The sequence below is a fragment of the Giraffa tippelskirchi genome, chromosome 2 (genome assembly GCF_054371585.1).
Source record: "Giraffa tippelskirchi isolate mGirTip1 chromosome 2, T2T-mGirTip1v1.2.pri, whole genome shotgun sequence".
Lineage (NCBI taxonomy): Eukaryota > Metazoa > Chordata > Mammalia > Artiodactyla > Giraffidae > Giraffa > Giraffa tippelskirchi.
In genome coordinates this window covers 151575916-151599677 of record NC_137276.1, presented here as the reverse complement: position 1 = coordinate 151599677, position 23762 = coordinate 151575916, and the positions used below count along the sequence as shown (strand labels likewise).

The window sequence follows — 23762 nt, the reverse complement described above, 5'->3', positions numbered from 1 at the left end:
GCCAGTTAAATATTTTACATAGCATCTCTATCAGGTGGTAATGAGAGACTAGTGTTGCCAGTGTTCAAGAGAAGGCAGAGATCCAGATCTTTTAATAAAAGCACATGACTTTTTAAGTTAACAACACATTTTTAAAAAAACTGAACACTGTTGACCCAACGAAACACAGTTGTAGGCCTGTGTTTTGGCCTCAGGACCCTGACACTGTGCCTTCTGCCCTAACAGGTGAACTATGTGAAATGTCTTTAGGCAGGAAAGTCTAGATTCTTCTGCAAGAGAAATGTGCTCAACAGTTCAGTCACTTTTCACTTGTTGCTACCCTCTATGCCAGTGCTTCTCAACAGCAGCAGTATTAACACTTGGGTTAATATAGATGAATCTTTGCAGTGGGGGCTGTCCTGTGCTTTGTGGATTGTTGAGTAACATCCCTGGCTGACACCTACTAAATGCCAGTAGCAACACCTCACCCCAGCTGTGACAATCCAAAATGCCTCCAGATATTGCTAAATGTCCCCCAAGGGGCAAAACCACCCCAGATTGAGAACCAGTGTGCTAGAGAAAAAGAGAGCCTTAAAAAAATAGGAATACATGTTAGTTATAACATTTTTGTTGTTCAATTGCTCAATCGTGTCCGACTCTTTGTGACCCCATGGACTGTAGCATGCCAGGCTTCCCTCCCTGTCCTTCAGCATATCCTGGAGTTTGCTCAAACTCATTTCCATCGAGCCAGTGATGCCATTTAACCATCTCGTCCTCTGTCATCCCCTTCTCTTCCTGCCTTCAATCTTTCCCAGCATCAGGGTCTTTCCCAATGAGTCAGTTCTTTGCATCAGGTGGCTGGAGTATTGAGCTTCAGCTTCAGCATCAGTCCTTCCAATGAATATTCAGGACTGATTTCCTTTAGAATTGACTGGTTGGATCTCCTTGCAGTCCAAGGGACTCTCAAGAGTCTTCTCCAACACCACAGTTCAAAAGCATTAATGCTTTGGTGCTCAGCCTTCTTTATGGTTCAACTCTCACATCCATAAATAGATGTTATAAAGGAGAACCAAGTTGTAGGATAATAAATAGATGCTGATTAGCAAGACTGATTTTTCAGCCAGTTTATCAATAATAAGAATTTACCGAGCACCTATTTTGTCCCCAACACTGAGCTAGACATAATGGGAGAAATAAAAGAAATATAAGTAATAGTTTGAGGTTTCAAATCGTATACAATAACTCGTAATTTTTAAAATTGAACACTGCCAGCTACAGAAACATAAAGAAAAACTTCCCTCCGGAAGTTGTTGTTGATGTTGTTCAGTCAAGACTTTACTTATCTGTATCTTTTTTGTGTGACCACGGACAAGTCAACAGCTGTCTCTCTGAGCATGTTTTCTCAAGATGGGGCTGCTATGAGGATGAATTGGACTGGTGTATGTGAAAGAGCTGAGCAGGGCATCTGGCCCTTATAGGGTCAGGACAGGTGATTTTCCTTTCTCATTTCTCTCTGTTTTGCTTTTTAAAGAACTGAAAACCTTTCCATGTCAATGTCTCATTTGATTAAGGTGACATGCTGAGAGTTGTTCATACTCTTCAGCTGCAAGATAAATGTATCTCCTCTCACCCTCTACTACCCACAATTTCCTTCCTGCTCAGGATTGTTTGTTTTAAAAACAACACATCTTTCAGTAACTCTGTGTAGAGTTTATGTTTCTGTTCTCGGTACTATCCCTTTCTCATCCACCTGGATGGAAGAGCAATGTGAGCCTTCAGCACTGACTCTGGGACCTGGAAGAAACCAGGCACCCAGAGGGAGGAGTCCCAGGGCGACACAGTGTTAGCCACCGAGGTGTGGACAATGAAGAGTGCCCAACAACCTGGTGTTTCCCCAAAGCCTTTCAGGGCATTAGGAGCTGTCTTAGTTTACAGCTTCCTGAGAACTGTTATCAGCATTTATATGTTAACACGCTCAGGGGGCGCTGTTCAGAACTTCCCAAGTGGGTGGCCCACCATTCCTGTCATGCTTTCCCTTGTGGGGTTCCCCCTGCCTGGAATGCCCCTCCCACCCCTAATTCATCCTTTAAGATGGAATATCAATTCATCTTCACCCTAGGAAGTCTCCCCACCTCAATCGCCACCTCCATCCCAGATAAACTGGGACACTTCCCTCTCTTGGTTTCTGGACCCTCCATATATCCCCTGACCTCCACTAATGCACTTGCCACACATTTTGCCATCTTGAAGGCAAGATTTTTACTTATTCATACTCTTTAGTGCTCAGCCCTGACTTTACATATAGTGTGTGCTTATGCTTAGTCACTCAGTCCTGTCCAACTCTTTGCAACCCTTTGGACTGTAGCCCGCCAGACTCCTCTGTCCATGGGATTTTTCAGGCAAGAATACTGGAGTGGATTGCCATTTCCTCCTCCAGGGGATCTTCCTGACCCAGGGATCAAACTTGTGTCTCCTGTGTTGTGGGCAGATTCTTTACCCTCTGAGCCATCAAGGAGGTTCTTATACACAGTATATCTTTACCAAATGTTTGATGAAAGAATGAATCAATATGGAGCAAATCTAAACTTCACAGAGAACTTTGATCCAAGGGGTCAAAAAGTAAATTAGCACTTCTGTGTAAACAGCCTCTTTAGTTTTTGTGACATTCAGAGTAGAGATTTCTTTCTTTCTTTTTTTTTCCTTTTAACTTTTTATTTTATGTTGGAGTATAGTTGATTAACAATGTTGTGTTAGTTTCAAGTGTACAGCAAAAGCATTCAGTTGTACACATACATATATCTTTTCTTTTGCAAATTCTTTTCCCATTTAGGTTATTACATAATGAGCAGAATTCCCTATGCTACACAGTAGATCCTTGTTAGTTATCTGTTTTAAATATAGTAGTGAGTACAAGTCATTCCCAAACTCCCTAACTATCCCCCCATCTGTCCCTGTGGTAATCATACATTGAGCAAAAGGAGCCTAATTGATGTCCACATCCTGAACATCTGTGACTGTGAAACTCCCATGATACAATTTGCAGAACTTGAGGAGAGGACCCTGGGCATCACAGTCATTGGCATGCTGCCTTCCTGGGCAGGCTTGACAGACTGGCTTTCTCTGGACCCTGTCCTTTGCTAAGGAGAATGTTTAAGTTCCTTGAGCTAAAATCTTTCTGATGAGATACTGCAGAGTTCTCTTTTTGATGAGATATTGCAGAGACACCGACAGTGAGGAGCCACATTGTCAGCAGCCATTGGTTGAGTAGTAAGATGGTTCTTTAGCAAATGGTTCATTCAAATGGACATGCTGTAAGTGCTAAAGTACCATACTTGGCTCTTAGGAGTCCTTGGCCCCCTTTTGTCAATGCTGATAGGTACACACAGGCTTTTTACTTTGTCTTTAAGAATCTGTCATGGTAGATATTTGTCATTCTTCAGCCTCAACCCCAAATGAGAAACCATCTGGCAGAGACTAAACTGAAGGGTGACAAAGGAGAAAGCAGACATTACAAATTGAATAATGTGTGGCATGTCATTTCCCTTGGGCTTTGGGTTAACACCTGCTTGAAGCTCTCAACCTACCCTGCACCCCCACTGCTCTTCTCTGTATCCACCCTGTTCCCATCACTGAGAGCTGAAGTTTCAGCCAGGTTCTTTAATCCCTAGTGCTAGCTAAGCTTAGCTCACTGGCTTATTCTCTCTTTCTGTTGGTGGTGGATCTGAGCTCTAGGATACAGATAAAAATTATCTTTTGAGTTCAGCCAGAGAGGTTTACTGGGAAGGGAAAATCTTTTTGTTAACAATGCTAGTTAAAATTTGAATGGAGACTTTGTGATCAGTTTTTTACATGATTCCTTCATTTAATTTTCACATCAACCTAAGATGTGAGGATTACTATTGCCTATTACTATTGTCCCCATTCTTCTATTGAGTAAGTAAAAAATTAAATGTTTGGAATGTTCACAAAGATTCAACAACTCAAACTAGGTTACATGGGAACAAAGACATATTTAAAAATTCTTAGCAACGGCTTTATTCTCCCAAATAGGAGATTCATCACTCTAACATTTCATAACCAACCAATGTATTCAGCAACCTTGTATTTTACTGATGGTGTAGCCCCGGAGTCAACAAACTATGCCCCCCTCCAACCAAATCCAGCCCACAACTGAAAAAATGTACAGTCCACAAGCTAAGAATGACTTTTACATTTTTTATGGTTGGGGGAAAATGAAAATTCTATGACACATGGAAATCATATAAGATTCAAATTTTTAGTGTCCATAAATGAAGTTTATTTTTGGAATATGGCCACACTTATTTGAGTATATGTCATCTACAGCTGCTTTTGTGCTAGAATGGTAGAGTTGAGTGGCTGCTACAGAGAACCACAAAGCCTAAAATATTTACCATATGGCTCTTTGCAGCAGAAAAAAAAACCGACTTTCCAACCCCTCATATAGAATAAACTTCAGCCCTGTTGCCATTCAAATTAGGCCAAATTCTGAATTTTCAAAAGAAATGCTTTGCTCCAGTTTAAATGAAAGACAATGTTATTTTCTTTAACACCACTCCACAGAAAAAGTGGGTACCATGATCTAAATAAGACTCATTCAATATCAGCAGCATACATTATATAAAACTTGAAATCTCAAGGAAACTAAACATTCCTCTGATCTTTTGTTTATACAAATTTGCTGAACACATGCTGTTCCTTCACCATGAAGATAGACAGTAGCTTTGTCAACATTTGTCTAATTTTGACTCAGTCAAAACAGAAGGATATAGGCTTGGGGCTCTGTCCTATTACATCATGAGATGAACTTGCAGTGAGTGTGGGCACTGCCATCTGCTCTGGAGGGCCTCATCATGGGCCCTAGCCCCATAAACCACTAGTTCTTCTGGAGCAGGAATAACCTTTCCCATCAGGGCATGCAGTTGGGAGGGCCCATGCTTGCTTTAATGCTTTACCTCCCCTCTTGGAATTTTTAATGATTTTTTAAATTTTATTTATTCATTTATTAGCTGTGCTGGGTTTTCATTGCTGTACCAGGGCTTTCTCTAGTTTTGGCAAGCAGGGGCTACCCTCTAGTTGTGGTGCTCTGGCTTCTCATTGCAATGACCTTTCTTGTTGTGGAGCACAGGCTCTAGAGTGCTTGGGCTTCAGTAGTTGCAATGCCTGGGCTCAGTAATTGCGACTCATGAGCTCAGTAGTTGTGGCTCGAAGGCCCAGCGTGTGGGCTCAGTAGTTGTGGTGCATGGGCTTAGTTGCCCTGCAGTATGTGGGATCTTCCCGGAGCAGGGATTGAACCCACGCCCCCTGCATTGCAAGGTAGATTCTTAACCACTGGACCACCAGAAAAGTCCCTTAATGATTTTTGATCTTGCATTTTTATTTTGAACTAGGCCCACAAATTATACGGGCTTCCTAAATGGCTCAGTGGTAAAGAATCTGCCTGCCAATGCATGAGACGCTGGAGATGCAAGTATGATCTTGGGGTCAGGAAGATCCCCTTGAAGAGGAAATGGCAACCCGCCCCAGTATCGCCTGGAAAATTCCATGAGCAGAGGAGCCTGGGTGGGCTTTAATCCACGGGGTCACAAAGAGTCAGACATTGAGCAACTGAGCATGCACGCACAAATTATATAGCCAGTCTTGCTTCCTATAGATGATTATGTACAGGCAACTTCATTTCAGGAAATGTGAAAGGAAGTTCTTACACAACAAATTTTTTCTCTGTAACTCCATATCCCATAAAGGAAAATGTTGAGCAAGATCCCATAGACAAGATCTTCCTTTGTCTCACCTACAATGTGAATCAGAGGTAGATTCCTGCCTCCTCTGAGCCTCTTTGTTCTCAGTTGTAAAATGGGGTAAGAACACTATGCTGCCTCGAGGGGTTGTTATAAGGATCCAAGAAGGTGAAAAATGCACTTAGGAAACTGTAAAGCCTTTAAAGAAATGCAAAGCCCCCTTTCCTTACGAGGAGGATAGATCTAGGAGCTGCCACAGGAGAGAGAAACTCCAGGAGGTCTCCCACCGAGCTCAGAATGACATCACCACTGTTCTGCTGCTCCTTAAATCAGTCTCTTGCTACAGCCCAATTTCTAAAAACAAAGCCCTTCACATCACTGCCCTGCTTAAAACCCTTCAAAGGATTCTTTCTGTCCTTAGGTTGGGACAGGGATCTTACAACAGTGACCGTGGCCCTGACGTAGTACAGGTCTCTCTTTGGCTAAAAGAGACCCCAAATAAAAGAATAATCTGGGACTTCCCTAGCAATCCAGTGGTTAGGACTCTGCTCTTTCACTGCTGAAGGCCTGGGTTCAATCCCTGGTCAGGGAACTAAGATCCCACAAGCCACACGGCGTGGCCAAGAGGGGGAAAAGAAAAATAACCTGAGTAAACTGTATCTGAAAGCAACTCAAGAAGCGCCTGGATCACAGTCGTTTTTCTCTAAAAAAATGGCTGATCCAAGCACATTGTCCAACTTGCCTTTGAGACCCAAGACTGAGCATCTTGAATGAATCATCTAGGTCTTATTCTTCTCCCAGGACCTGGAGTACTGCCTGGTCTGGGGTGGATATAAGAGAAGTTAGAGGATAGCCAGGCAGCTTGGGGTCATATCTTCCCTGCCACCTATTATTAGAGTTGTGACCTTTGCCAAGTCACTGAGCCTTCATCTCTTCTCCTAGTTGTTGTGAGGATTAAATAAGGTGTAAGGCAGAGGTGACTTCCATAGGAGGTAAGAAGCGGTGGGCACGAGGTGAGAAGCCAGCGTGTGGAGGTGCTTCAGTGAACCATAGGATCCAGAGTTCAGTGCATTATTAATAGCAGTGACCTTACTGGAACAATTTGTACTCTGGAACCCTTACTGTGTAAGGAATCATCATTTTCATCCACAAATAATATGTAAATGAACTAAATGTGGTCAAGATTATTATTGTCAAATTTCTTTGATGACTACTAAAAGTAATTCTGTTTCAGATTCTCATTTTGGTTGCTTTACCATTTTTGGCAACTCTTACTTGCGGATGGTTTTCTAATGAATGTTTAAAAGTGGTAACACCATAAATCACCTACTTTAAAAAATAAAAACTTCTTTTCCAATGTACCCTTTCATATCTCAATTCAATTCCTTTCAACGTTTCATACTCTGAGTCTCTCAGGAAGTTATACGGCTATTCTATAGGGTGGGGGGGTGGTTTGTTTGTTTTTCCAAAAAGACAATCTCTGGATAAAATGCTGTCTAATTCTGAACACAACAGCCTGAGGTCCTCTTCTAGGGAGCAGTCAGTAATCTCAAGGTTAATCATTTCTTTCCAGAATCCTTCATGGTTCTGTCTAACCGCTTGGAGATATGAACCCATTAATCTGTTTAAAGTAATTGATAACCTATCCATGAAAATCCACACACATACACTATTTCACATACACTATTTTTCCCAGGGGCTTTATGGACCCCATCAAATCCACCCACAGTAGCCTTAAGGATGAATGGTCTCGATTTAAATCCCTACCCTAAGATACTAATTACTAATAAGAGCTTAATGTTTACCCCTCACCCCACAACCCAATCACCTTCCAAATATATTTGCATTTTATCTGGGAAAACTTGGCCCAGCTGAAGGGACTCAGATTTTACCAGTGCAGTTTGAATTTCAGGCTCTAGCAACAAGCAAGATGTAGGGAAATTTTCATCCAGGGGCAAGCCATTACTTATCATTTATTTACTGTGTGATGTATTTACTTTTTTGGAAGTTTTGAAGCACAATTATGGTTCCATTACAACATACCCCAAGCCCCCATATCAATGATTTAATAGCTGGAATGCTGCCTGAACAGTCTGTAAACTAGGGTCATAAACATAAAAAGAGATTACCCAAAGATTGACACACCACTGTTTTACAGGATGAAAACTTGTATTATATCAGTGAAGTGGAAGCCTATTTGACTGTCTCAAATCCAGGTAAGTAGTTGGAGAGGCCTGTTCCACCAGCGATGATGCTATGTTTCTGGTTAGTTCCTTTTTCATCTCACTAATCTGTGATGCTGCATTTGAGAAACAGGCAGAGATACAATAGCACAGTAGTGAAGATAACAAGCTCTGGAATTGGACAGCTTGAGTCCAAATACCACTTATTAGCTGTGTGGTTTGGGGCAAATGTTTTCACCTCTATTTCCTTCTCTGTAAATGGTGACAGAATATCTCTCTTGGAAAATTAGTGTGGGAATTAAACAGGAAAATGCACACCAATACTTGCACGGTGCCAGACCCTGTGAGCTGACCCTCAGTGTATGATGTGATCTCAGACATGGGTGAATGCACCTGCAGTGGCAGAAGACGAGGGAACTTCCAGGCTGCCTCACTAACAGCCTGTGGGTGAATTCACCGAGGTTCATAGTCTGGTCCTTGGCCCCAGAAGCCCCTAGCACACCCTTAGATAGCAGCTGTCTCTTCACGGAGCCTGGTGTAAAACCAAGGTTATAAACTGATGTATAAAATCAGAATGCTAATCTGTTCATTTATTATGCTACTGTTTCTTATTGTACCTGCAAGGGGACCAGAGAGTTAGGTCCTCTTGGTCAATGAATTGTCTCCCATTTGGGAAACCGAGTATATTCAGAAAGGTACCTGGCGGAGGTGGAATTAGAACATGTGGAGTTATTATATGATTTAAATGTTTAACCCCACTTGCCTTAAGCATTCACCTCCTTGAAAAGGGTGTAACCCGCATGAGACAGCACCAGTCTTTGAGTAGGTCCCTCTCTCCATCAGCACTCAGATGGCTGGAGATGAGCCTCTTCCTTTTCATGCTTCCCTGAATGATGCAACAACCCCTCCCAATGATGGGCCTAGTCCTTCCTTTTGCTCAATTAATGCATTCAGTGTGATGATATGCAAATACTCAACTCGGTAACTTTGCATGTCTCTGCTCTGATTAATTATTAGTCAAGAGTTCATGTGATTTGTGACTCAGAGAACAACCTTACTTCTTTTATTTCTGAAGTTTTGTGGGCACTTTTTGTGTGTGTGTGCCCAAGCATTAACAATTGTCTGCATCAGCTCTGCCCCCAATGATTTAAAATAACTGAAGAAAAGATTCCCAAAAGTTTTGATTTCAGCGTTATCATATTCCAGTGTAAGTGAGATGACTCTCAAATACTGCAAACAGAGCACCAGGAAAAAGTCCCTAGAGAGCACCTGGGTGAGATTTCATGAGGCAAAGGTGGCAGAACTCCAGAAAGCCACATTTAAGAAAGGCCATTTAACGCTTCATGGGCCGCCAAGCAACAGCTGGGGCTCAACAGCTATTTGCCAGGATTCTTACATGTCTCTATCTCACCTTCGTGTTTTCAGAGAAAGTTTACCAAGGAGTGAAACGTGCGATGATGATGTTCAAGACTGTGGTCGGGCATTCCTTCAAGTGTGTGAGTGAACAGAGCATCCAGCTCTCAACCCACCTTCAGCTGAAAACAATGAACGTCCAACTTCAAGCCTTTGATTTTGAAGATGACCACTTTGGAAATGGTGAGTTATGTCACAAGCATACACGTCTGAGAAAGTGTACCAGGGGTAGTTGTAAGCTGTTTTTGTTTGAAGCTGTCAAAGGAGCAAGAATCACATGAACATCCTGGAACAGTATGATTCCACCACCAAGCTCTCAGGGTCAAGTTTCTCTGGCCAACCCTCCCCCTATTGTGTGAATCAATACCAACCTCAGAATCTAGCTAAATCTATTTTTGATAGTTGAGAGGTACTCCTAATGTCATTGAGTTATTATGAGATGTTTTAGAAACTAAAATCCAATTCCTGCCCATAGGTAGAAATCCTCGTAACACTGTTTTCCTGGTGGGTAGAAAAGGGATTCCTACATGTCTTAACCCACTCATGTCCACTACCCTCCTGTAGTAGGTTACATTCTCCTTGTCTGACCAAAATACACATTCTGACTCATTGATACACACATGCACATAATCAATCAAAAATTCAGAAAATGCCATCGGTAACCTCCCCGAGCAAGCTGCTGAGTACTGGTAAACTCAAGTGTCTTTGAAGAACACTTTAAACATCCTGAATATGAGTGATGTCTAAAATTCAAGATTTTGGAATAGATTCTCTCCCACTTACAGAGGGAAAAGAAAAAGATGTGATAATTCTAGACAGAAATACACTCAGCTGGACCTCCTCTTCTCAAATCTAAGCTGTGCCACCGAGCTAGTGCTTCCTCAAAGTTAGTCTTAGTTTTCATGCAACTTCTGCTTTGGGTTTTTACCACGACAGAGGGAAGCAGGTCGTAGCAAGAAGACCAGGGACAGCCCAGGGTAACTTTCCAAAAAAGCCCTTTTCTCCCCACTGGGAAAACAGTGTTACAAGGATTTCTATATATGGCCAGGAATTGAACTTTAGCTTCTAAAACATCTCTCTCATAATATGTCAATGACGTATGAGCACCTCTCAACTATCAAAAATTGACTTGGCTAGATATTTAGCTGTAATGTGAGTCTGATTTCTCTGTAAAGTTGAAGATGTGAGGGCAGAAAACTCCTGATATATTAACACTTGGTAAAATCATTTAATAAAGGAAGTAGTGAAGTGTTATTTGCCGTGGATCCCCTGATTTCTGTAGGTTTCATCTGAGTCCTTACAATTTCTATCTTCATTCTGGACCTTTACTACAGTACAAAGTCTAAGATTAAATATTAAAATTTGCTAGTAGGTATTGCCCCTACACTGTCATCTTGCATCAAAATACCAAGTTTGAAAAATTCTTTTAAAAATTCATTATGAAGTCTTGAAACACCTCTATATTTAATCATGTGGCCTTAAAAACAGTGCACACATTTGCTCTTCCTCCCCCTCAGAACCTGCGTATAGAAGGAAGTGAGCAGGTCTGGGAAACCGCTTAGTGGCAGAGGTGAGAAATGAAAACCTTTCAGCAGCACACCTGGCCTGCTATTAGCAGTGCTCACGAGGAGATGTAGAAAGCTATCTTATCATTTTTTCCTCTCCCTCCCTTGCCCTCTCATATAAATTGTCACAAAACCCTGTCAGTTCTACCACCAGAATATTTCTCTTGTTCATTCCACCATCCCTACTTCAGCTCAGCTCCTTATTCCCAGTCCTTGTGCCTCAGATTTCACTAAAGATGCTCAAGCGTGAAGTCGTATGTCATCCTGTAAATAATATTTTCTACCAAAGAATAAGAGAAGATGGGTAAAGGAATCAGTTAAAAAAAAAAAAAGTTACCGTACAGTATGGTGTTATAAAAGGTATAAGTACAAAGAGCTGTGGGAGCGCAGAGGACGGTGTGATGCACACAGCATTGTGGGGAGGAGGTCAGAGAAGCCCTGACGGATGGCTGGCCCTTCACCAGAGGCTCGGAGAACTGGAGAGGAATCCCGCAAGTGTAAACGCTCAGCCTTGTCAAAGAGAATGGTCATCTCAAACAGTAGGCTCTTGCCCTGCCTTCTCAAGCCCTTCTCTCTAAACTCTGGGAGCCTGCAAAAGCCCTCTCAGGCGTTAGGAGCCCGGGCTGTCCGGCAGCCCCTTTCAAGAGGCACAGAGTTTAAATAGAATATTTTGGCCACATGATTTGGTGCAGATTTTGACATTGGGAAACAAGGCTCCTGGGCTTACCCTGGCTCCAGAGTCAAGACACAATTCTGATCCTGACCTCTAGCCCTAGCCAGTATTTCTCAAAATTGAATCTGCCTCCCAGTCATGTCAGAATCACCTGGGCCCCACGTCTGACCCACTGAATCAAAATTGCTTGGGTGTGGGGCCCGGGGATCTGTGGTATAATGTACCCCTGAAGTGGTCAGGGGCACTGCAAGTTCCAGAGGGTTGCAGGGACCCCTCCCCTTCTCATCTTCACCTGTCTGTGCCTCTGAGGCAGCAGGGACTAGCCCAGTACTTCCATCTCTCTTTCTTCTCTGTGAAGCCGAGGCAGGTGGGGGCAGTATCACTTCCCAGTGTTGTGGCCAGCCTGTAACACCTGTTACTCTGACTTCAATTGCAGCGGATGAATGCATCAGTGACAGAAACAGGAGAGAAATCCCTGTGGCCGTGGGTCTGAGTATCGCAGTACTGCTTGCGGTTTTGCTAACAGCATGCCTGGTGACCAGAAAGAGGCCCAGTAGAGGATATGAACGCATGTAAAGCCCCACCTTCTTCAAAATGTGAAATGTTAAGGCCTTGGAAATGCTGGCTGCATGTTTAGCCTGAAGTGATGGGATCACATTTTCTAGTTGCCAGCCCCACCCTCCCAATCTGACTGGGAAACCAGCTTTCCATCAAAGGCTGTCAAAGCTAGCTATGGGTAGCCCCCACCCCACTTCTTCCCAGGCCATATGGGCTTGAGTTCCATCCACACTTGATAATACAGATCTGGCTGGGAGAAATAGGGACAAGAGGCATAGATGTGAGCAGGGTCCTGTGAGATGCAGAAAGCAAAACACCAAAGGAAAAATTGTGGCAAAGACATATTCAAACTGCACTGATTTTTCTTATAGGCTTAAAAGAGTCTCAAATTCTAGGCTTTCGTTTTGTTTTACTTTTAAAAAACCAATCCAGTTCCAAGTAAATTCTAAAGTGATTTTAAACTTCTGAATTTTGCCCACCTCCTGGTTTACTTAAATTACCAATGTTCTTAATAGACCATCATTTTTAAAAGGACATATTCTACACTGTTAAAATGTATTATTAGTAAAAAGAAAAAGAAAACTAGAAACATCCCAACATTTCTTTTTTTTAATGTAAAGGATATATGAAAGATCTTGGCAAACAAGAGTCTTAATAAATGTTAGTTCTCAAATTCCTTCACCTTCATTTGTTGTCTATCTGCATAATATCTTCTTTCTGCTTTGTCTATTTTTCTTTGATTTTAGTCTCTCCTTGTAGATTTACTTGTTAACTTGGGCCACTGTAAGGGGTGGAAGTTGGCAAAGCATCTAAACAACCAGAAATGGCAAGAAGAGGGAGATCTACCCATTGTTACAGGAAGGGGGATCCCTTCCAGAGCCGGAGAATGGGCTCTTATCTAACACTCAGAAATCAATTGTTCAAGGAGACACGTGTGCTGACAAAGCAAGAGACTTTGTTGGGAAGAGGCGCTCAGTGGAGGGCAGGAGGGTAAAGGAAGCTAGGAGAACTAGTCTGCCATGTGGCTCACAGTCCTGGATTTTATGGTGATAGATTAGTTTCTGGGTTTTCTCTGGCCAATCATTCTGACTCAGGGTCCTTCCTGGTGGTGCACGCATTGCTCAGCCAAGATGGATTCCAGTGAGAAGGATTCTGGGAGGTTGGTAGAACATGTGGTGTCTCCTTTTGACCTTTCCTGAGTTCTTCCAGTTGGTGGTAGATTGTTAGTTCCTCCGTGTCCTTACCACGTCCTCCTGTTGTAGAGTAACTCAAGCAAATGGTTGTTATGGTGCCAAGGTGGCAGTTCTAATCAGTGGTTCCCCTAACAAGATTATTACTCACTTTCCTTTTTTAGCAAACATTTACCAAAAAAAAAAATTGTAAACCAGGAAAGTCCTGATTGGGAGTGATTGGTGTCTAGAGGAAAAGTTCTATCAAAATGTGGCTCGGAAAGTTATTCATAGTTTTCTATTACACTGACTATTTAATAGCAGAACTGGGTTGTTATTTCAGAGAAAGGGGAGATTAATGGACTTCTGGATATTTTTAACTGCTTTTACTAACAGAAACGGTTGTCGTGTTTCTACATTTTCCAGAGGTGTCATTCACTAGTTTCAACAGAAAGTTTATGAAAGTTGGCAACCACTCTATAAGCACCACTTATCTGGGACACGTACAGCTTTCCTTTGAGGTGTTTTAGCTCTCTGCACTTTCTCAGAAATGACGGGGGTAGGGAGGGTATACCGCAGCTTCAAGAGCTCTCCAAGAGAGGGTCAGGAGTTCCTGTCTCCTCCTTACAATAGGAGGTGTTGATGCAAACCTGGGACATGAGGACCCAGTGTTCCCCACAGTGACTTGGGCTGAACAGCAAGGACTTGGCCTTGGAGAGACGCCATCTGTCTCAATCTCCTCCTTCCAGCAGGCAGCAGCCAGTACCTGCGCCAGACTCCCGTTTCCAGTTCAACCTCAAGTGTCCTTGTTAGGTCCTGTAGTGCAGAGCACGGGTTGTTTATTCAACATGCCACTAACCGCCCTGTAGAATGACTAAAGGAAGGTTCTAGCATAGAAATCTCTCCCACAGCAGATGGAAGACAAAGTCGAATTAAAATAAAAAAGAGAGAGGTAAAGCAATTCACTTGAGTCTAATTTCTCTTTCTACCACATTCAATGAGTTCTTCGGAGTGATGGCTGCTGCTTAGACTCCTGTGATCTATCCCTAACCCCCCTCCCCACACCTATGATCTTTAAAACTGCTTTGAATTAACATTCTAGTAACAAAGAACACAGGTTTTATTTGAATAATTAGTAAATAAATGCCTGGCTGCATGATGCCCACTATTGCAGTGATGTCCCGGGAGGGTCTTTCAGGGGAAGGTACTGGGATTGAGACTGTGCTAAACAGGGCATCTGGAAGTGGCCTCCTCCTCCATCCCCTGGGGCTGCCCTGCCTCCACTTCTTGCTCCCTCCATTGTCTCTTAGAGCTGACAGGTTACTGCAGAGGCTGCTTGTCCCCTCTGAGGGCATGAGGCTGTGACGATGAAGGACTCCAGGAAGCCTCACAGGGGGCCTCTGATCCTCCCTAGCTGCACTGGTCCCTTGCCTTAGGCTCTCCCGCTTCCTGCTCATCCAGCTGGTTCCAACCCGGGTTTCTCCCTTCAGCTGATGGAGAACTCCTAAATTTATCCCCTCTCTCTGCAACCTACTTAGAGATGGTAGAAACCTTCACTAACGTGCACCTGGGATAACTTATTCATCGTTAATTTTAATGTACGGTTGACCCTTGAAGGATGCCAGGAGTTAGAGATGCCCAACTTCCCACAATTGAAAATCTGCGTGTAAAACAGAATTGACCCACCGTTTAGGTGGTTTCCTCTGTACTTGCATTCTCCAACAATCCCCAATAGAGCAATACTGTAGTATTTAATATTGAAAAGAACCTGCCTATAAGTAGACCCGTGCAGTTCAAACTGGTATCCTTCAAGGGTCAACTGTATTTCCTTCTCAAGAACACTGTTTCACAAACTGGAAGCACACAGAGGATGTGGTTTGGTATCCCTTTTACCTGGTTCCATAAGCATTTCTCTGTGCTGCTAACGGTACAACGTGTCATTACTGTGGCTTCTATCCTGAGTATGCTATCAACGTTATATGATAATTTACATAACTATTCTGTTATTACTGGGAATTTTTATTGTTTCTAGGTTTTCACAATGATAATGTGAATAAAGAATTACATATGAATTATATACAAAACAAACATTGATTAACAAATGTGTATCAAGGTGTGCCTGAATTTTGGTGCCTCTTGCGTCTCCTGCATTGGCTGGTGGATTCTTTACCACTAGCAACACCTGGGAAGCCCCAGGGCTTGTAAAGGAGAAGTTATAATGGAAGAGTGAGGTGAATAGGACATTTAACGCCTAAGAAAACAAATTGAGCATCAAAGTAACACACTTACATATTAAATGGAAACAGGTAAAAGACAAAATAGGTAGAGCTGAAAACTGAATTATCTTCATAGGGAAAAAGACTGAGATAATCAATTAATGCAGATAAAAATTAAGCTTATATTATAGGAAAGCTGCTAGGTATTTTGATCATCTAAAGCAAGGATAACTGCTGCCTCTGAGGTACAGAGTTCAAAAATAAAAAGATGATATCTTTTAAGATGTAATAGGTTTCCTTAAAAGAAATAATTGAAGTTGGAGATTGAAAGTGCATGATGTATCCCAGGAGAAAAAAAAGTCTGATACAGAAAGTTTAATGTTATATCCAAAGTAAGTCATAGAACTTTAAAGCTAAAGAATTCTTTAGACATACAAACTCCCCCTTCCCCTGAAAAAAGCAAATCACTTATTAAGGGGGAAATTTGAAACTGGCTTTAGATTTCTTTGCAATAACATTTAAAGCCAGCAAACATAGACCAGTGTCTACAAGATCCTAACGGAAAGTGTAGCCCCGAGATATTATCTGAGTAAAAAGTTAATAGGCAGATTTCCTCAAACATGAAGTAATTCAAGGGAAACAGCACCCAATGAGCTCTCCTTAAAGATACAGCTTGACAATGAAATTTGGTCAGAGAGAAGCCACATTAAGGATATCAGCAAACATCCCTCGGGAATAGAGAAAGCACAGTTTTGTTTTTTTAAAATGTGTTTTATCTATTTGAAGAGTTAAGTTTAAAAAGCATTAAACAGTTACGGATCTGAGATTTTACCATTCTTTCTCATATATGAAATGATATATGTACAAGGTTTTCATCACAGCATTATTTATAACATCAAAAGATTAAAAACAACCAAAGGTCCATCAATCTAGGACAGATACATCCCACAACAGAATACTATACAGTTATTAAAAAAAAAGAAAGATGACATACATGTGTGTGTATGTATGTATAAGAAAATTTATCCAAAATATATCATTAAATAAAAAATGTATGATGCATAGTAGTGAGAACAGTGGGAAATAAAGTATATTTTCACTTTTGCTTCTATCTGAAACATTGGAAATACATAAGAAACTAAGTAGTTATCTAATATTGACAGGGGAACCAGTAAGATGGCAGAAAGGTGGAAGTGATACTTCTCAATGTACAACATTTTGTATTGTTTTGACTTTAAAACATGAACATGTTCTATATTTGAAACAAATTTTTAGAAACCAAAGAAATCATAGTTATCAAATAGAATTGAAATACTGTAAATCTGAACAATGTTTTTAAAAATGTTTATAGTTGGCTCTTCAGTATTTGAGTTGGGAAGAACAGAGATAGAAGGGAACCTGTTAGTGCTAACCTTTCAAAACAGAATCAGTAGATAATATCTAAATTGAAAACACAGAATTTAGAAAACACATCTCTATTCTACAACCTCTTAATGCATTTCATAATATTTATTTATTTTATTTGTGTATTTTTATATCTTTTTTGAACCTTAAAGACATCTTTTATGTAACAATATTTCCCATGACAAAGATAAATTTATTTCAAGCACAGTAATTCCTCTAATTTTAATTTTTTTCTTTTCTGAAAGGCAAGTTACATTACAATGAGCAATTTTGGTTAAAATAGGTTTTATATGATCCCATTTTATTTTTATTTATTTTTTAATTTATTTTATTTATTTCTATTTATTTTTCTACCCATCTATTCTTATAGTTGTAAAGAAAGAAGCCTGCAATAATGCTGTCCATGTTTTAGCAATGATAATTTCTGGGTAGGTGGTTTTCAGGAGATTGTTCTTTTTCTTATTTTTAATGAGCATATATCATTTTTAAAAAATACAGTACTTTTTCTTTAAGCATACACATGAGCACATGCATGCATACACACATATGTGCAAAGGAAACAAATGCCTCAAAGTTTTATAGTGATTAATTCAAGTGAAAGAAACAAGGTGATTAGAAAACTAGTTTCTTTGTTAACTTTTCTGTATTTTGAAGATGTTTAAACAACGTCCTATTAAATAGTATAAAACTATATGGAAAGTAGATATGAGATGATACCACTCTAATGACAGAAAGTGAGCAGGAACTGAGGAGTATCTTGATGAGGGTGAAAGAGGAGAGTGAAAAAGCTGGCTTGAAGGTCAACATCTGACAATTTTGTATTTTTTTCCAAATTATTTTAACTTCTTACATTATGTTCTTTCTTATATAAGAAATCTATAGATATTTATGTGTACAATATTATATATAATGTAACAAAATTTTATATAATTTTAACAAGTATGTAACTAATAAAATTATCATATACCCAAAAAGATTCAAGAAAAGTGACATTTTCTTGTCCCTCCTCTAAGAGATAAAGCACTTTAACAAGCTTTAACAGTTTCTTATGGTAACTATCGCCATAATTCTCTAAAAAAATAATTAAAAGCTTATCCTATTTCTTAATTTATCAGCTTTAAACCTCTTGCTATGGAAGATAAGGATTTCATACTCTTAAGCCATCCTTTTTATGATTATATCACTGTTTTTTGTTAAATCAATAAGGTATGCATCATTATAGTGTAAATATTTTTCACTGTCAAATCAAATAGCATACTACAAGCACAGTTCCCATCTTGTATGGATTTTGTTTTTTTCCCCAGAGTCTCATTACCATTCCCTCTTCCCTGCCTCACCTGATTCTTTTTTCTTGGACCTCAGGTGAGAACTGGGTTAATGGTGATTATTGGTGCAGAACACAATTTCAGTATTGGCTCATGGAAGGCCTCAAGGATATATCCTCTCATCTATCCTTGAATAAGATATAGATAGAGTTTTTCATTTTTTTGTATTCAATTCAGTTCCCTTTTATTCCCAGGACCTTCCATCTTTCTCCAGTTAAGACTGATAACATTTTAAATGAACTGAATAAGTACTCTCTAATGTAATAAAGAAAACAAAAGAGTTTTGACAAATTTGCACACTTTCACTTTTAAACTCTCATAAATAGGTCTATTTTCTAATGTTTTTGCTCACTAAAAGCAATGAAAGAACTGTAAGTGTGACAAACATGTTTAATAAAGTGGAGAAACATCACATGTTTTCCACAGATCATGTTTATGGTGACACAGTCTATTTTAAGTAAGCACATCCACTTTGCAAAGAGCAATATCTGGAAGAAAACAGGACTAAGAATTATTAAATATTTATTAATTGCTGAGAATAGAAGTTTATCTTATTTCATCTCTCAACTGGAGAAGGCAATGGCACCCCACTCCAGTACTCTTGCCTGGAAAACCCCATGGACGGAGGTGTCTGGTAGGGTGCAGTCCATGGGGTCGCTAAGAGTCAGACACGACTGAGCAACTTCACTTTCAAGTTTCACTTTCATGCACTGGAGAAGGAAATGGCAACCCACTCCAGTGTTCTTGTCTGGAGAATCCCAGGGACGGGGCAGCCTGGTGGGATGCCGTCTATGGGGTCGCACAGAGTCGGACACGACTGAGGTGACTTAGCAGCAGCAGCAGCAGCATCTCTCAACAAAACTTTATATATTATTTGCTTCCTTTATAAATGAGTAAATTGCAAGTTTAAATAACCTGCCCAGGTTGACACAGTTAGTGGTGGAAGTAAAAGTCAAATGTAGGCCTGACTCTAAGGCTCATATTCTCCTCACTCTGTAGCCTGCGTTCTCGTCAGTCCTCACCAAACCTTACTGACTGTATTGTGTTTGTTTTTCCCTTTAGTGGATGAATGTTCATCTGACTACACAATTGTGCTTCCTGTGATTGCGGCCATCGTGGTTGGTCTCCTCGCTGTGGGTTTGATTGTCTATGCAATCCGTTTAAGGCGTGAATATTCTGGATACCAGAGAATCTAACTGGTGCCCAGGAGAAAAGAAAAGCGTGGAGTTTAGAGAACTCTTTCATTGTTTCCAGGATGTTGTGGACTTCCCTTGGAGTGTGGATCCTTCCAACCATGTAAACCACCATCTTTCACAAAAAACAATCATTTCTGATGTAAGTTCAAGCAGCATATCAATTTAAAAATATTTTTGTTTGCTTTATGAGAGATCTGGTGAGTTACTTAAGGATATTTCTAGTTTCATTGAAAATATTTTAACCACAGTCAATTATTATTGTTGATCGAATCAATAAGTTAAATCATCTTCCTAGAAATAATTTATTTTGTTCTATTCTCTATTGCCACATTATTATTAGGTAAGAAAACCTACTTGAGAGAAACTGAACATTAGAGATACATTAAATTAATAATGTATGTAAGGTGGTATATGCTCCATATTATAAACCAAAGAACCAATTGTAATTAATGTTTCCTGTGTTCACATGGGAAATTTATTTTATCCTTGATCTTTTCCACTTTTAAAGCTGCTTCTGCTTTGCATAAAAAATATATTTTCAGTACTTTTACTATGTTTTGTATGATGTACATGTGTCTGGCAATTGACTTACTTCCTTTTCCACTTTAAATGTTTCCTAAAAATCCTCAAAAAGAGCAGTATATCATAGGTGGTCTAGACATTTGATGTGACACCAAGAGGGATAGATCAGCTTATATTTTTGCCTTGACTCCTGCTCCAGAATCACTAAAGACTAAGAATTAGGTGGCAACAGACAACAGAATTAAATAAGAAACAAGAAACATTAATAAATGGCCCTTTGCTATTGAACACATATATGCCAGACACTAGGCTAAGCAGTTTATATACATCTTATTTAATTTCACAACTTAAATAGAGTAAACTCTCCTAGCTAACAAGTGGCAGAGCCACGTAAGTGTCACCCAGCTAACGAGTAGCAGAGCTTGAATTTGACCTCCTGCTGGTCTGGGACCAAGGTCTCAGTCTTTTCACTACACCAAATTGCCTACAAGAACGATGACACTAAATGCTGCCCGAAGACTCATACAGGTATGTGCTCCCTTTTACAGAGGAAATAACTTTATCCAGAATGACAAGCAATTAGAATATATGAAAAGAGGACTTAATAGAAAATGAAATTAGCTTATCTTCAATGAAGTTCTCTACTCCCTCAAAGAAAATTGAGAGGCTCTGTAAAACATTTGTTTCTCATTTTTATGGGATTGTTAAGCTGTGAGTCTCAAGATGAAGAAATGAAGTAAGCTTTTCAAGGTATTTTTATTTCTTTGAATGAGAAATCTAATAGCTAACCAACTTTTCTTTCTTTAATGTAGATCCCCCTCTTGTGGTAACTTGCTTGTTCTGCAGTTTTATGGCCACATTTTCTGCTCTAGTTCATTTTATTCTGTAGAGCAGCCAAGAATTTTATTCCTCTTTGTTCTTACTACCAAAGAAAGGAACTAAGTCAGAATACTAACAGAAAAGACCACACACCCCTAGCATTCATTAGTAAAGGAATAATTCAAGTCACCCTGGAGGACAGAGTCACTTTCCTGATTTGCTCTCTTATGTCTCAATACTGTTGGCAAAGTCCTCACTTCAGTCTTAATAGAATATTGAATTGTATTAAAAGTTTTGGTAATAAAAACTTGTTTTTGAGATTAACTTATGTCATCCATTTCTTATAATTCAGTTTTTGTGCTATTAAAAATTTTGTTTGCAACCTTAGTGGAGGTTGTTGCTTCCATCAGTAAGTTAAATCATCTTCCTAGCAATAATTTATTTTGTTCTATTCTCCATTGCCACATTATTACTAGACATGAAGACCTATTTGAGAGAAACTGAATTTCTGAGAAGATAAACCATATTGAAGATACAAATTAAATTTCTCAACTCTCAGTCCAGACTACCTGACTGATTTACTGGTTTATTTAAGTGCTGCCACAATTTACCATTCATTCATTCGTTCGTCCAACCAACATTGATTAAGGACTTCCTAAATGCCAGACAGTCTGGCAGGGGCTGAGATACATAAGAAGAGGTCTTGTATTAGTTATCTATAGCTATGTAACAAATTGCCCTGAAACTTAGCAGGTTAAAACAGCAAACTTTTACTATCTCACACAATCTCTGAGAGTCAGAAGTCTTGGAGCAGCTTAGGTGGGTGGTTCTGGCTCAGTGTCTCTCTCCAGGTGGCAGTTCACCTGTTGACCAGAGCTGCAGTCATCTGAAAGTTCAAATGGAGCTGAAGGATCACTTCAAAGTTCACACCAGGCAGCATATCCATAGGCATGTGCACAACATAGCAGCTGGCTTTCCCCAGAGCAATGCAAGAGAGAGACACTGACCACCTAGTCACAGAAGTGACATGCCATCACTTCTGCTATATTCTGTTGTCACACCAACTATCCCTGATATTAATACAATGTAGGAGTGAAGACCAGGAGAAGTAGAAATCAAGGGAGCTTTTCTTGGATGCTGTCTACCCCATGCCCACTGTCAAGGCAAAATTACTGGTTTACTTTTGGGGGGAAAACTCAGGTGTAGACATTCCAGTACATACATCAAGAAAAGTTGTTTCATAGTAACCTATGCAAAGGGTAACAGTAGCAGGGCTGTTTCCAGTCTGCTTCCAACTCTGCCCCAGATGGAGCACACCCCCAGGAGAACAACCTCTCAAGCCCTGGCGCTGGTAGTCTGAACCAGACGCTGCTCAGGTTGATTTGCCTTTCTACAAAGGTAGGTTGTTGGTCCATGCTCTACAAAATTCATTTATAGCTTTGCTTCAGGAATTTGTCAACTCCCCTACGCTCTGTTATAATGTAATCCAAAGCAATCTGGACCACACAGATATGCCACGGAATATCACACTGAACCCTACATTGATGATGTCATGCTAATTAGACGGGACAAGCTCGAAGCAATTATTATGCTGGAGGCCTTGGTTAAACACATGTGTTCCAGGAAGTATGAAGATTCAGGGACTGACTACCTCACTGAAGAATTTAAAGACCCAGAGGATCAAGGACATCCCCTCCAAGATAAAATACAGATATTTTTCATCTTGCACCCTTTCCACAAAGAAGGAAGCACAGAGCCAGCTAGGCCTCTTTAGGTTCCGGTGGCAACATTCCACAGCTAGGAAAACTCCTCTGGTCCATTTACCTAGTGACACAGAACGTGATCGGTTTTGAGTGGGGCCAGGGCAGGGACAGGCACGACAACAACTCCAGGCCACAATGCAATCAGCTCTGCTGCTTGAGCCTTACAATTAGAAAGACCTCACGGTGCTGGAAGTTTCTGCAGTGAACAAGGGTACAGTATGAAATTTTTGGCAAACCCTAGTGGGAGAATCATGACACAGTCCCCAGGCAACTGAAGCAAGGCCAAGACCATGCATTTGCAGCAGAAAAATATATCCCCTTTGAAAAGCAGTTCTTGGCATGTTATTGAGTCCTGGAATGCTTGATCTTGGGACACGAAACAATCATATCCAGAACTGATCATTTTTTAGCTGGATTCTGGCAAATTCACCGAGCAATAAGCTGGATGGGCCTAGTAGTAATCAATTGTGGGATAGAAATGGACATCCAGGATCAAGCTCAAGTCAGTTTAGAGAGCATGGGTAGGTAAGAGAATCTCTTTGTTTTAGAGAATACACATTATAGTAATTAGGAGTAAAAAAGAGAATCGCGTCTGCAACTTACTTGCAGATGGGTTTTTAAAATGTGAGTATATGAGTGTGTGTGTGTGTGTGTGTGTGTTTAGGTACATGGAGAGAAAAAGATACAGCAAACATTGTAAAACATGAACACTTGGGATATAGAGAAGGGTGCTATTCTTGCAGCTTTTCTGTAAGTTTGAAGTTACACCAAAACAAAATGTTTAAAACATTATGTGCTTAGGTACCAAATTCAGAATATGCAAAAGGGTACATAGTAAAAAGGTGTCACTATCCCATTGCTGTCCTGGAGTGAACAACTTTTCCTTCCCAGAGGCTACATACTGGCTTCCCAGGTGGCTCAGTGGTAAAGAATCCACCTGCCAATGCAGGAGATGCAGGTTTGATCCCTGGGTCAGGAAGATCCCATTGAGAAGAAAATGGCAACCCACTCCAGTGTTCTTGCCCGGGAAATCCCATGGACAGAGGAGCCTGGTGGGCTTCAATCCACGGGGTCACAAGAGTCAGATACGACATAGCAACTAAAACAACAACAAAAACAACAAATTGCTGCATACATAGCACATATTTTTACTCTTATTTTTACACAAGTGATAGAATAATAACCACAATTCTGCACAGTGCTTTTTTCACTCATCAATCA

The 23762-nt window shown here is 40.4% G+C and overlaps 1 protein-coding gene across 2 annotated transcripts in view; it reads left to right on the top strand.

Annotated features, from left to right (window-relative positions):
* LAMP3 (lysosome associated membrane protein 3) overlaps nt 1–21099 on the top strand; it is a 31326-nt gene extending 10227 nt beyond the window's left edge. Inside the window, exons 4-6 of one of the 2 annotated variants that reach the window (XM_081571157.1) lie at nt 7894–7951; nt 9344–9514; nt 19304–21099. In XM_081571157.1, the coding sequence (XP_081427283.1) occupies nt 7894–7951; nt 9344–9514; nt 19304–19437 (363 nt within the window). In that variant the 3' untranslated portion in view covers nt 19438–21099. Of the gene's footprint in view, nt 1–7893; nt 7952–9343; nt 9515–12005; nt 12801–19303 lie in introns of those variants that run through there. The other variant, XM_081571156.1, reaches the window with a different exon arrangement.
* The last annotated feature ends 2663 nt before the right edge of the window (nt 21100–23762 follow it).